This window comes from Numenius arquata, chromosome 9, assembly GCF_964106895.1.
Source record: "Numenius arquata chromosome 9, bNumArq3.hap1.1, whole genome shotgun sequence".
Classification (NCBI taxonomy): domain Eukaryota; kingdom Metazoa; phylum Chordata; class Aves; order Charadriiformes; family Scolopacidae; genus Numenius; species Numenius arquata.
In genome coordinates this window covers 59,423,806-59,438,192 of record NC_133584.1, presented here as the reverse complement: position 1 = coordinate 59,438,192, position 14,387 = coordinate 59,423,806, and the positions used below count along the sequence as shown (strand labels likewise).

At 39.6% G+C, this 14,387-nt stretch overlaps 1 protein-coding gene across 2 annotated transcripts in view; it reads left to right on the top strand.

Moving 5' to 3' along the window:
• Nucleotides 1-14,387, top strand: part of MSRA (methionine sulfoxide reductase A) — a 278,878-nt gene that overhangs the window by 51,552 nt on the left and 212,939 nt on the right. The window contains exon 2 of one of the 2 annotated variants that reach the window (XM_074153498.1): nucleotides 8,348-8,399. The exons of the other annotated variant lie outside the window; for it this stretch is intronic. Coding sequence (XP_074009599.1) covers nucleotides 8,348-8,399 — 52 coding nt within the window. The remainder of the gene's footprint in view (nucleotides 1-8,347; nucleotides 8,400-14,387) is intronic. 2 annotated transcript variants of the gene reach the window in all.

Here is a 14,387-nt window from a genome sequence, read left to right as displayed (position 1 = left end):
AGAAAGCCCCCTGCATCTTGGGCTGCATCCCCAGCAGCGTGGCCAGCAGGATGAGGCGGGGGAATTCTGCCCCTCTGCTCTGCTCTGGGGAGACCCCACCTGGATTACTCTGTCTTGCTTTGGAGTCCTCAGCACAAGAAGTACATGGACCTGTTGGAGTGGGGCATGGAGATGATCCAAGGGCGAGAGCACTTCTATGAAGACAGGCTGAGAGAGTTGGGGGGGTTCAGCCTGGAGAAGAGGGGGCTCCGGGGAGACCTTGGAGCCCCTTCCAGTCCCTCAAGGGGCTCCAGGAAAGCTGGGGAGGGACTCTTGATCAGGGAGGGGAGCCCTAGGACGAGGGGGAATGGTATTAAACTGAAAGAGGGGAGATGGAGATGAGATCTTGGGAAGAACTTCTTTGCTGTGAGGGTGGTGAGAGACTGGCCCAGGTTTCCCAGAGAAGATGTGGCTGCCCCATCCCTGGAAACTTTCTAAGTCAGGCTGGATGGGGCTTTGAGCAACCTGGTCTAGTGGGAGGTGTCCCTGCCCATGGCAGGGGGGTTGGAACTAGATGGTGTCTAAGGTCCCTTCCAACTCTAACCACTCTATGAACTTATTTTCTGCTTAAATACAGTCTGCATTTGTTCTAGTTTAGCACAGCTTTTACACTTTAATTTTAGTGTGGCTGGAAGGGTCACCCTGAATCCAAATAACTGCCTGGTTTTGAAGAGACTGAGTTTGTATTCGCTTGTAACTTTAATCTCTCTAAAAGTACTGAAAGAATGATTTTAACTTGCTGGTCTTTGTTTCTTTTCTTGAAAGGTGTGTTTAATTCTTCTTCAAAAAACTTTTCTGATGAGATATTATCATTAAAATAACTGTATTAACTCAACATTATGAATAATTCATAATGTGATTTTGAAAAAAATTGGCATGCAAAACTACAATAATTAGTTTTATGTGATAGGAAAAGCATTATTTTCATATTTAGACAGGAAGTGAACATTTTTTTTAGATACACTATTCATGGTATACTAAATTATGGTATAAACTAGTGTTTGTAATTTAAAAAAATGACAAGTTAATTTGAAAACCATCCCTAAGATGCACACTAGTACGTTGCCACCTACCTGATAAAATTGATTACTTTGTATATTTATGCATTTGCTGTAAAGTGGGTGGTTTTAAAATGTGATTGCACATTTAAAATTAGACTTGAGCCCATGATGTTGCCTTTTATGAATTTATTTTGCACCTTATTTGTAATATTTTGAGTAGTATTATCTATAATTTTCTGAGGACACAATGACAGTTCTCATTAATTGCCTCCAGTCTTGTAGACAACTTTAAAGAAGTAATGGGGTGGTTGGAGGGAGTCATGGCATATGCCTCATAATATTACTTTCCTGAGTCTGGGATTGGAAGCTGCCTAAATACTGTACAAATACCCAACCCAAGGAGCCTGTCTGGCAGTTTTGAGTCAGGGTGTCTTCTTTTCTCCTACTGACATCTTGAAACATCTTCTCCCTCTCTCAGACACAGAGTAAGGAACTGTGCTGAGTAAGTGTCCTGGTTTGAATCACAGAATCATAGAATTGTCCGGGTTGGAAGGGGCCATTCATATCATCGAGTCCAACCGTCAACCCAACACTGACAAACCCACCACTAACCCATGTCCCTCAGCACCATGTCTGCCCGGCTTTGAAATCCTCTAGGGATGATTTTGGGACTGCCTCGTTGGTGACTGGTACCTAGTTTAAAGACCTGCAGAAGATCTTGTTCTGTCAACGAGGAAACTCCACTGTTGTCCTTTGTACCACACAGTTTTCTCTAACACGAAGGGGCTATAAAATGTTAGCAAATAATTTTTTTCTCTGTTCCATTAAAGGCATCATCAGAATAGTCTCCACAGCAGTTCTGACACCCTTAGTAACTTCATATTCTATGCAGAAGAGTGCATATTCATTTCATCAAAGCTTGTGTATGTGAACTTTTGTTGTGCTAATGTAAGCCCCCTCAGGGTTCTCTGTGGCACTAGCACAATTTTTAACATTTTGACTTCTGCACTGCTGGATTTTGTGTATGTCACCTAAAAAGCAGCAAGAATTTTGTTTCTTTTTTGTTGTTATTGCTAGTTCTTTGTTTCTTCAAAGGCTTTTCAAGGCATTTTCCTCTGTCTTTGTGGATGCACTGATTTCTCTCCATGAGTTAAAGTCAGAAGAAGATTTTCTGTTACTTTTAGAACTGACAAGTTCTTTTTGAGCTTTCAAAGGTGCTGCAAGATACAGGGTTGTGTCGTTATCAACACTGTCAGATTCTTTCTGCAATAACAAAAGAGCCATTCAAATACTCTGTAAGCAAGATGAGAATTTATTGTGGATGTGCAGAAACCCTGCCTAAGGTTTCTTCTCATTGCTCCTGGTGTACCAAGTATCAACATGACAATAGCATTGTTATAAGTAGTACATAAAACTCATATTGCCCATGCAAAGTAAACTGCCATTTCCTACTGCACGTGTGATAGCCCCAGAAAATGATATAAATATTAAAAATATTTTTGGTTTTGTATATAAAATTTCTACCATATGGCTACAGTGGCTGGATATAGCGTGCGCTGGGTTGCGTGTGAACCTTTTCTGACACTTGTGTTTCAGTGGGTGGTGTGTTCCCTAACGAGTCCCTCCCCATCTCAGGAGAGGTGGGAATGGACTCTTGATCAGGGAGGGGAGCCACAGGACTCCTCACCATAGCACGAGGGGGAAGGGTTTCAAACTGAGAGAGTGGAGATTTAGAAGAGATACTAGGAAGAAATTCTTTGCTGTAAGGGTGGTGAGACCCTGGCCCAGGTTGCCCAGAGAAGCTGTGGCTGCCCCATCCCTGGAGGGGTTCAAGGCGAGGTTGGAGGGGGCTTTGAGCAACCTGGTCTGGTGGGAGGTGTCCCTGCCCAGGGCAGGAAGGTGGAACTGGATGATCTTTAAGGTCCGTTCGAACCCAAACCATTCTATGATTAGGGTAAGAATTCCTACAGAAGGGAAAAAGGAAGCATTGGATCAGCAAAGCTGTCTTAGACAACTCTAGAATCACAGAATGGTTTGGGTGGGAAGGGACCTTCAAAGTCCATCTAGTCCAACCCCCTGCTATGGGCAGGGACATCTTCAACTAGATCAGGTTGCTCAGAGCCCTGTCCAAACTGACCTGGAATGTTTCCAAGGATGGGGCATCCACCACCTCTCTGGGCAACCGGGGCCAGGGTTTCACCACCCTCAGCATAAAAAATGTCTTCCTTATATCTAGTCTGAATCTACCTTTTTTAGTTTAAAACCATAGCCCCATACCCCTTGTCCTATCCCTTCTAAAAAGTTTGCCCCCGTAGGTTAAAAAAGACACCCCCAAGTTAAAAAGAATCAATAAAAATGGAAGCCTTTCCCCCAGTTAAAAGGGGAAACTCGCAATATTTTGAAACAACAGAGAAAGTACCAGTTTTCTCCTATAATAAAACATGTGCGCGCACACCATCATAAGTGACACTGCAGATACTGAGACGTGAGTGTGTGAACTGAGATAACTGCTGTAATAAAAAGGGGAATTTTCAGATAAGCAGAATGTTTCCGAGATGGCAAGCCCAGTGTGACTTCATTGACTTCAGTGGGTTTAGCTTGTAGAAAGGTCTATGTCTCTTCGATACGACACAATAAATAATCCTGTCTTGGGTTATGACTTCAAAAAATATTCTCAGTGTAAATTCCAGGACCAAGGATCTGATCTGACTCTTCGTTTTATCAGTTGTGACTTTTTGACAGCTTGCAGCCTTAAAGCTGAGGTGAAGTGTACCGGCAAGATACAGTAGCATATAACAAGACTTAATGTTTTGGAATGAAGATTAACTTGTTCCTTCTGCTAAAAAGAGGCTGATATTCACAGTTCAGTTTCATATATATATATCTATTTTTTTTCCTATTGCAAGTGCTTTTATGAAACATCTTTGGGTTACTGAGCACATCATCCTCTAAATTTGACCCAGTGTAATTATGGAGAAATACTATATTTCATGGAGAAATATGATGTGTATTAATTTTCTGTTTTATTGGCAAGTTCTATTTACTTTGCCCAGGTAATTACTGAGAGTAATATGATTACATTTTAAAGATGGGAAAAATGTTATTGTTCCGTATAGGTGGTAAATATTCACTCTGCTACATTTAAAAAATTATTTATAAGTTGTTTGTGTAAAAATTCCTTTTAGAAAAAGAAATCATATCCTTTCATAGTATTTAACGTTTGTTCTCGTGTGCTGTGTTGTGCATATAAATATTTATTTTTCTGGAAGGTGTTTTAGAATTGAATCTCACTTCAACAAAGTCAAGGCAAATTTTCATTTTAATTCTAATGGGAACAGGATTGGGCCAGTAAACCTTAGATTCCTTTTAATGTGGTGATTGACATTTTAAACCAGTTGGAGGTTTGAAAAAAAAAACGATTTTGAAGACTGAAATTGAGTTAATTGCAATAGGCAAATAGATGAATGCATGATTTACTGAATTTATGAATTTTACAAAAAGAGCACCTGTAAAGTCACGATAAGGGGATCTCTTAACATACAGATTTTAAGTTCTGTCCCAGACAAGAGGAGCAAATGAATATGCACAGATGTTATTGTTATAAGACTAAATAAATAACTTGGAAGTATATTCAAGGTAATGATTTAATAAAAAATATTTGAGGTATAGATTGCTATCACTTCATTGCTTTCTGCAATTTTTATTTTCACTTTTTAATGTTTTAGTATCATCTTCTGAATAACTTTAATTAGATTTATGTTGGAGTAAAGCATTAAAATGCTATTTGCATGGGTTTTTTCACAGCAGAAGTCAATAAAGAACATTCTCTCATTTGCCTTTCCGTATCATTGTCTGCAAGAACTATACAATTCCATACTAGAGGAAAAAAATGTTCTTAAAGGAGATACTATAGTCAGTTTGAGCAGAGAAAATGGCATTAAAACTGTGAATAAAGAGGCAGAACTTTGCAAATATATTTATTCTGCACAGCTGTGTAAGACTTTTGTACCACTTTACATCCTGCACGAGTTATTTATTTATGTGAAAAATAAGTACCAACTCTGAAAATAGGATTTTAGAAATGATACATCAGTATTGGTGTGATATACTGATGAGCTGTATGCGGCATAAATATCTATACAAGGAGAAATGCTGTCCCAAATGAGATATACTAAGACAAGCTGAAGTATGGGAATGGAAAGAGATAAAAAAATAGGTGCTTGCAGGCTATGGTCATGCTAGTAAATTAAATTACTGAGAGCTGAAACTCATATTCTATGTACTATTAATGTATTCTATACACTTTTAGTCTTAAGGCTCTTGGTCCCATGTAACTAACATTTTATCAGTCCCTGGGCACATTTTGGGTGGAACCACAGGGACAGTCTTGCACCAGTTTGGGTGCCACCTTCCTGGTCTGGAAGGTGAGAGAGATCCATGTGGATACGGCCAGAGTGGCTTCATGCCAGAGAATGGGCCGGGATGTTCTGCGCTTTGCTGTCATACTTGCACCCAGATGGTGCCCGGGGTGGAGAGCTGAGGTCGTTACCACCACCCCTTAGTCCTACACGTTTAGTCAATCATTAGAGTGATCTTTATCTGTTAATTGCTTGTCAGGTCTATGGAAAAATTGATGAATCATAGAATCAGAGAATGGTTTAGGTTGGAAGGGACCTTCAAGACCATTCAGTTCCACCTCTCTGCCCTGGGCAGGGACACCTCCCACCAGACCAGGTTGCTCAAAGCTCCATCCAGCCTGGTCTTGAACCCCTCCAGGGATGGGGCAGCCACAGCTTCTCTGGGCAACTTGTTCCAGTGTCTCACTACCCTCACAGCAAAGAATTTCTTCCTAATATTTAATGTAAATCTCTCCTCTTTCAGTTTGAAGCCATGACACCTTGTCCTATCGCTACATGCCCTTGTGAAAAGTCTCTTTTGCGAAAGAATCTGGGGAAAAAAAGGAACATTGGGATGCTCTTAGTGTAAAATCCTGCATAAAATAAAAAATATACACAGGGAAATAGCCAGAAGGTGTGTAGAAATTCACACTGCTGGTGCATCAATCACAGCTACAATATTATAGCAGCAGCTGGTTAGAGAGTTTCAGAAGGTTGCACAATTAATTTGAAAGTATTAAATACAGCAAGTTTTAACTTGGTGTCTGTAGTAGGATCTAACAGAAGAATTCAGTGGCAAGTAACTACGGTGACCTCAGCTGTGTTTTGTGTGGAAGGGGAAAGCACCTTGTGTGAATCTGGGAGACAGTTATGGATGGAAATAACATGGCTTTGCTTTACAATTTTAGCTGTAAAGAAAGATTATCTCACAGAACTGTGTTGGACATCTCTTCGTACTGCCACTGCTCTGGCAAGGAAAGACCATTTAACATATATGTATATATGTATATATATATGTGTATATATATATATATATGTGTATATATATATATATGTATATATATATGTATATATATTTAACATATATTTTGAACATATATGTTCAAAAAAGTCCCCTATGTAGAGAGTGATGCTCATAAATTTTATTTTTTATGATAGAGACCTTGGTTGAACTAATTTGTTGTCACCAGAGATACAAAATTCCTTTTAATATGAGTATCTTAGTTAATGAAACAAAAGACTAGGACATAATTATGATTCCTTGAGCTTTGACAAGTCCAGTTTTCATCATGGACTGAAAACTCAGGTGCCATCACCAGGCAACTTTCACATAGTCATCAGAATAAAATATATTTTATATTTTATAGTTCTCACAGTTTACTTTAACCAACATAAATTATTTTGGTTAATTCTATGCTCATATTTATCTGAATTACTTCCTGAGTTGACACTATTCACTCAAATTATGGAATTGGGGAGAATAAATAGAAGATAGTTTTCTGCTACACTTCAGTCTATAAACTGTTGTCTCTGTTGATCAAATTCTTGCTTAAAATATTCTAGTTCCCAAAATAGCCCCACTGAAATGATTTCCTAAATATATATGTTCCAGGTTTTTGGTGGCATTTGTTCTGTATTAATAGTACTCCTGCACAGAAACGCTAAGAGCATTTCAAGCTCAGATCATGATGCTGCATTTCAGATCAGGATACAATATATATATCTCCTTCTAAAGCTTTTGCCTTTCTTTTTATTCATACCTATTCAGCTGTGACAATAGGTGGACAAAGTGATTTTTAAAGTCTGCCTGTCTTAAGAGGCTGAAAGTTGTTTGGCTGCCATTTAGGTTTATTTATTTGGTGCCAGCTCGTAGTTAAAATTCTGTAAAACTGCTATTTTTGCTCTTCACCAGCATTCTTTTTCTGCTGAACTCTTGGGTTCATGTCATACCTACATGGGTCTGCTCGAGATCCTTTTATGCATCTTAAAGCTTCATGGATTTAAAACCGAGCCCAGGAACTGCTTCTGGAGGCTGATGCTCAGTCTGGGGGAGCAGGTCCACTCTTTATCCCTCTCTTTGAGGAGCTGAGACATGGTCATTTAAATTTAACTCTTCAGTTGTTTGAGCAGCGCCAATGTAAACTCTCCATCTCCAAGAACTCCTGTCATGTCAGCTCTGCAGGTTTGTGGTTCAGAGGTTTGTGATAGATTAAGCAAAGAGATAGTGTTTATGTAGCTGGGCAGGTAGATGAGTCCAGACAAAACCAGTAAATTGTGGCAACCCTTTCATGTTTCACTTTCTCCATCGTCACTGAGGTTTCCAGGGTCCTCCTCCTGCAGCTCTTGTCGTCTTGTCAGAAAGGAGGTTCTTCTCCTTTGGGTTGGTGCAGCCATGTCTAGTCTTGGCTCGCCTCTCAGTTAAGAAGGAGAGCCCTTTCTCAGCTCTTTTATAATAGTGATGCTTTGGTTTTGGAGCATAAAAAGCTCGAGAGGCTTTTCAGTGTTTTATGGAGATTGATTTCTCCCACCTCTTTTCAAAGAATTACTCTGGATGTTAATGTTTGAACCCAGGGCAGGGGGGTTGGAACTAGATGATCTTTAAGGTCTCTTCCAACCCAAACCATTCGATGATTCTATGCCTAAAATTTAAGGGGTGAGTGCTGTCCCTGGCCTAGTGGAGACAGAGTCCTAGGACCAGGTAGATGGAAGGGACCTCCTGAGGTCTTTAGTTAAACAGTTCGAGCAGGTGATTCAGGGGCTTTGACTATTCAAGGGCTACACAGGACCCGCTGTCTTTCTGAGCCCTGCCCCAGCGTTTGACGAGGTCTATGATAATTTTGTTATTCTTTCTTATTTTGAGTTGGGATCTCCCATGTTTCAGCTTCTGTGTGCTGCCTCTTGTCATTTTAGTTTATGCCTGCAAGAAGAGTCTGGTTTCACCTTCCCTACACCCTCCAGTTAGGTGGACAGCAAGGTTGGCTCAGCCTTCTCCTCTTACTGTCATGCAAAACCAATTCTTTCAGCATCCCCTCATTTGTCCCGTGTTCCAGACCCCTAACCATTTTGGTGCTCTATATAGGGCTCTGTCTGTCTGTCTGTCTATCCGTCTCTCTACCTACCTATGTACCTATCTGCCTGTCTCCCTATATTTTGGTAGCCCTGTATATATACAGTCATTATAGCAGGTGGCTGGTTCTCAAAAACATTGATTAATATGCAACTTCTTCAAGCACTTCTGTACTAACAATTTCACAAAATCAAACTGTGCACAGGCTACGTAGGTGGAATCACACATGTTTTAAGTCAAGGGTCAATCTTAATGCAGTTTGAAACAGATTTTGTACATTTTGTTAGTGATTAACATGTAATTTCCAATTCCATGTCTAAGTGCGATTTTCTTCTTTTATAGTGCACATCTTCCTTGGTTACAGTGTTTGTCTTCATGAGCAACGCATACAAAGAGGGCGACTGCAGTCATATGTTTTACAAATGCAGAATATCTAAAATTAATATTTGCTTTTGGAAGCTGAAGATATGGAAATACCATAAAATAAACATAGAGCAAATGAAAAGAGAAAAGATTATAAAATATATAGGAATGTGCATGTTTTTAAACTGCCAGGATCTGGAATGAGCTTTCAGATGTTAAATACCATATTGTCTCCTTATTACTTTTATTTTATTTGTTTTACCTTGGTTGTTAGAAGAACAAATGATGATGGAATTTAGAGGATGAGCAGTGAGGATCAGGAGATTGAAAGTAACATTTGCAAGTCCTTAAAGATGAAGGTAGCAGAAAGCCAAATGGTTTCCAAAAAGGGACATTTCGTGGAGTGATTTATCTGATATGGCATTGCCATTTGTTGTACAATTTCAGTCTAGTTGCTATGGGAACCAATTTTACTGTTGCAGTGATTGTTAATCAGGATTTGTAGTTATACCATTTTTACCACAAGGCCTTATATCCTTACAGATTAAATCATGGTTCTCATTGACAGTGGTGTACATCAAACGTTATTGCCAGAAATAAAACCTGACCAACCTTCCTGTCATTTTTCTCACCATTACCAGAATCAGAGAGCAGAAGCTTAAGTTAACTTTTACAGGAACTCAAGGATTCTGCATCGGTTACATTTGTCATGCTTGTATAATTCCAGGAAAAGAAAAAAAAAAAAAAGAAGCAAGTTTCTGCCTTGCAGTATAATAATTTTATTTTTTCATTTAAGTGGAAATGAATTGAGTACTCTGGAGATACATTTTCTATGTATTGCTTCTTTAAGCATCTCTTAAGGTAGAATTAAAGCTTAAGGTCATCTAAATTCTTTTTCCCCTATATTATGAAAAGAGAGAGATATTTGTATTTATGGAGGGAGGATTCAACACTCGAAGTCTAGATAGCTCAGCACAGTAAATATTCTGTATCTTTTCAATCTTCCCTTGAGTTTTACAACTGTCCCTGCAAAGAGGGTGTTGGCAGGAGAAGGGACAAAAGGGCTAAGGCAGCGGAGATTGTATTATCCTTTGCTTCAGCTAAAGGAGGATGCTGGGGTCAAAGAGCGTGACTTCTCTGGTTCTGGTTCTGGTCCTGCTCTGTTCTCTGTAAGGTGAATAAAAATGGGAAGAAGAATTCTTTCTCTCTGAATTTACTCTCTCGGTGACCTGAGGAGCTGAGCTGAAGTGGTTGCCTGGACACTAACAGCTTAAAGTAATGAAAATATGCATTTCTGCTTGATTTAGAATAGAATAGAAAGGTTAGAGTTGGAAGGGACCTTAAAGATCGTCCAGTTCCAATCCCCCTGCCCTGGGCAGGGACACCTCCCACCAGACCAGGTTGCTCAAAGCCCCATCCAGCCTGGCCTTGAACCCCTCCCGGGATGGGATAGCCACAGCTTCCCTGGGCAATTTTTTTAATATTTCCTTTATATATCTTGCTAGTTTCTTTGCTACCAAAAATAAATCTTCGAAGTTCTGAAAAAAAACCATTGGTAAATTGTAAACTGAGGAAATGCTGCCTTCAAAATTCACAGAAAACTTAAAAAACATATGAGAATGGTGAGCTTCCCATCGTCTCAATGGGGGTTTGATGCCGAAGCGTAGGGATGGTCGATACTGTTCAGTGTTGGCCGGTGATCAGTTTAATGCCATCATTAAACAAAATCCTTGTCTCTGAGTCCAGAACGCCCGACCTCTGATGGCAGAGCTCCAGCTCCTCACTCCCCAGCTCAGCTCCTTTAACTGACACCAGGAAAAGTTGTCGACACAAAACGTGTGATAGATTGCGAGGTAAAATGATGGGGATGACATCGTTTGAGTCCAGCCTGGGCTGGGGATTATTTTCACACGCCTCTTCTTTTATTTAAGTGGAGTTTTGGCAGAATTTCTAAAGTGCTATACCAGAACGATGCAGAACTGCAAGCATCCTTCCCAGATTTATGTTTCTCTGATAGTATATTATTCCGTATGATACAGCCAGGTAGTGTTTTATGTGATATTTCGCAAAACCCCTCAGCTTGTTGGCTTTTTCCCTGATGAACCGAATTCACAGCTTCTCTAATTTCAAGTCAGCCCCGTTGCGCCAGGAACATCTATGTAACAGTTTTGTTTTCACTTCATTGTATTCCAAGTACACTGAGGGATGCAGAATCAAAATATTAGCAAGGTGCTAGTTGCATTTTTTTTTAATCCCTTTCCTGATTTTCTTTCTCCCTTCTTTCTCTTCTTTCACGTTCGCTGCTGCCGATACCCAGCCCCCACTATAATTCTGATTGGCTAAATTAATTCTGCAGCATCCTGCTGTGAATAATTATGTTCATCCAGTGTGGAGCTGGATGCCTTTCTCTCCCCCCTCCCCTCCTTGCCTAAATTATAATGTGACAATTGAAGCTCACAGCTGGCTCATCAGAGGTGGCCAGTTTGGGAATTGGCACATCTGAATGTGCCTCTCCGTTAACTCTCTGCCTTGATTGCTTAAGACAAGACATATGTAAACCCCATGATTATTACCATTTTGTGCATTTCACAAAGATCCTGCTTTAAACTGCAAAGCTGTTGTGTTTGTTGGGGGAGGGGAAATTACAGGAATTTTTCTCTTCCCCTCCCCACAGTTCCCTCCAACAATAAATAGCTGTCAGACTTATGTCAAGAATGAAATTATAGGAGCACATGAGGCCTTGATTACATTGTTTTGGATAGATTGCTATTAGCATACTGAAATGAAGTCTAATTTTTCAGTGCTTTAGCTCAGTCAAGAATCAAGTGACACAGGAGGGGGAAGGGATATCAGCTACAAGAAATGAATGATGTAATTCTGTGCAACCATTCTGGAGCCTCTTTCAGTTTTCAGTGGTTAAAAACAAACAATGAAATAAATAAATATCTTCTGCCGAAATGTATTATTAGTTGGGAGGTAAGGCAGTGCCGGCGTATTACTGAACAAAACGTTCAGGTTAGATGTCATTCATTGTGAACTTATTAAAGAGAGCTCAAAAGCAAATGGGTGTAGATTTAATCCATCCTCGTGCAGCTTCTAGTTCACTCAGTACGTCCGGATTTTAGAGTTGAAAATAACGAGTTTTTTCTTAGTTGTTTGCATAATTCCTGGCGCGTTGCTGGTTTTGGGTACTGTGCATCCTCCGATGATGCACGCTTCTTATCAGAGAATGCTTAGGGCAAGTGCCTTGTTGTGTTTTTATTGCTTACAATTTGTGATGATGTGCACACGTTGCTTGCTTAGTTTGAAAATCTTTCATTTTATATCCTGTGAGTGTCCTAACTTTTAAATGCTTTCGTACCTGTGGCTCCTAAGATGGTAGTTTTATTAGCCACGGATACGTTGTTTTAACTACCTCTGTTTCGGTGGGGTGGAAATAAATAATAATTGTTTTGACTGATTCTTGAAATGATCGACCTGGAGTTTGGAAAGGGTCAAGATTCATTTGGGTTTACTGGGCCAACTGGGAGCAGCGAGAAGAGAGCATGAACTGTGCATGATGATAGATAAAAATTCAACTTGAGTTGGTCGTGTTCTTTCTGAGAGGCAAAGCAGTGGGTGAGACGCACAAGACATCCAAATCAGGTGTTTAGAAAGGATTTATACCATAACATCATGAATTTGCTGGGTGACACATACTGTGCAGAAAGTTCTTATTGAAATGTTGGACATTTTATCTTTCTAATTTGAAATGCTGAGCACTTTAGTATAACTTAAATTAATAGAACTGCACCAGCTGCAGAGGAACATGGTAATTACAATTAAATCAATCTGAAGTATCCCTAAAATGAAAAAAAATACCTTGCTTATTCATTAAAAAGTCATCTATAAGATCTAATGTTTTGGAGACCTCTTCACACTTGAAGGAAATGTGGTTTACTTTGTTCGTAATTTGGGGGTCTCTTGGTTCGGTGGCTCACGCCACTGGACTACTTAGAGCTCATTGGCAAAGGTTACTGGGAATGCCAGGAGTTCACAAGAGCTCAGAAGTTGCTTAGAGAAATTCAGAGAAAAAAAATCCATGAAGAGCTGTTGAACAATAAATATCATTTCTAAGAGAGGCCCTTAGTGCAGATAACTGGAAATAAGAGAATGTACAAGGAAATACCGTGATGTGCTTATCCTATTATACTGTTCCCTGGGCAACATCTAAAGTGCTATCAGAGAAAGGGATGCAGAAACACCTTTGGTCAGATCCAGTGTAGATGTTCTTGCCTTTATATTAAATATTGACCATCTTGCATTTTAGATAGTGTTTGCCTAGGGTTTGTCTTTATGTGTGCTCTGGGCAGTTGCTATTAATTTCTAAAGCTTGGACTGTTTCAGTCAGTTGGACTTTCCTGAACATTTCCATATTGAGATGAAAGACAATTTTTAAGACACCTCTTACTAAAATAGATATTATTAATTTCCATGTTTTAAATGGTTTCAGTTGCTTCAGTACCAGATGCAGAGAGTAATGGAGAGAAAGGGAGAAAGAGGGAGTGTAAACTGGTTTGGAACCAAAGGCTTTCTAGGTCAAAGCTGATATGTCCACTTGTGCCCAATGCTCTCTGTGACTGTGGACTCATCACTAAATCTTTCCAGTAAAATGGTGAGATGCTCCATCCATGATCAGCTAACTCCCTTCCAAGTCTTAGTCTGGGCTGAGCATGGGGCTCATCTGCACTACCCTGGGCCAAGGAAGGAGATGTGAACCTTAACGTGAGTCTCCTGATGACCTGGAGTGAACGAAAACCCCTTCAGCCCTTGCCTAGCTATGTGACTCACCAAAAGCCCTTGGTAGTCAGAGGAACTGTTACAACCTTGTGGTGTCCCGCTGGAAACATAGCCAGCATTGGGTAATATTTATTTTGAAATTTCTAAGCTGTCTTGGCCTATGATATGATAATGAAGCCAAAGCATTAAACTAAGTGCCTGAAATTTGACTGTGGTGGTTTTGAGGAACATTTAATATGTTTTTTGGCTATAACCCGTAGCTTGGTAATCACTTCTGTTCTGGCTGTGACATGGGAGCCATGGAAAAAATGAAAATAACACAGCATGGTTTGGTTCTCCGTTATCCCTGAGGCTTGCAAAGTGAACTGGGCAGTTCTGAAACAAACGTTTTATATCCATGATTTCATAATCCATGAATTCTTGCTTATAATTTGGTACAACCTCAAAAAGCACATTGTATTTCACTGTATTAGAAATTTATATATCTCACCGTTAGGTGAATATCACTTTTGAAATTGCTGTATAAGAATGTCTTGAAATGACAGAGCTCAAACAATTATTGTTAAACAAAATTTCAGTTCCGTTGAAACCAGAGGAAAAAACAAGCTGCTAAATGGGAAAGGACAAATTCACATAGGAAAACAAATTTTGATTTTGAATGGCAAGATGAACTCAGATAAGAAGAGAAAAAATATAGAGTAGGTATTAAAAAAAGTATTTTTAAAAATAATCTTAAGTGTC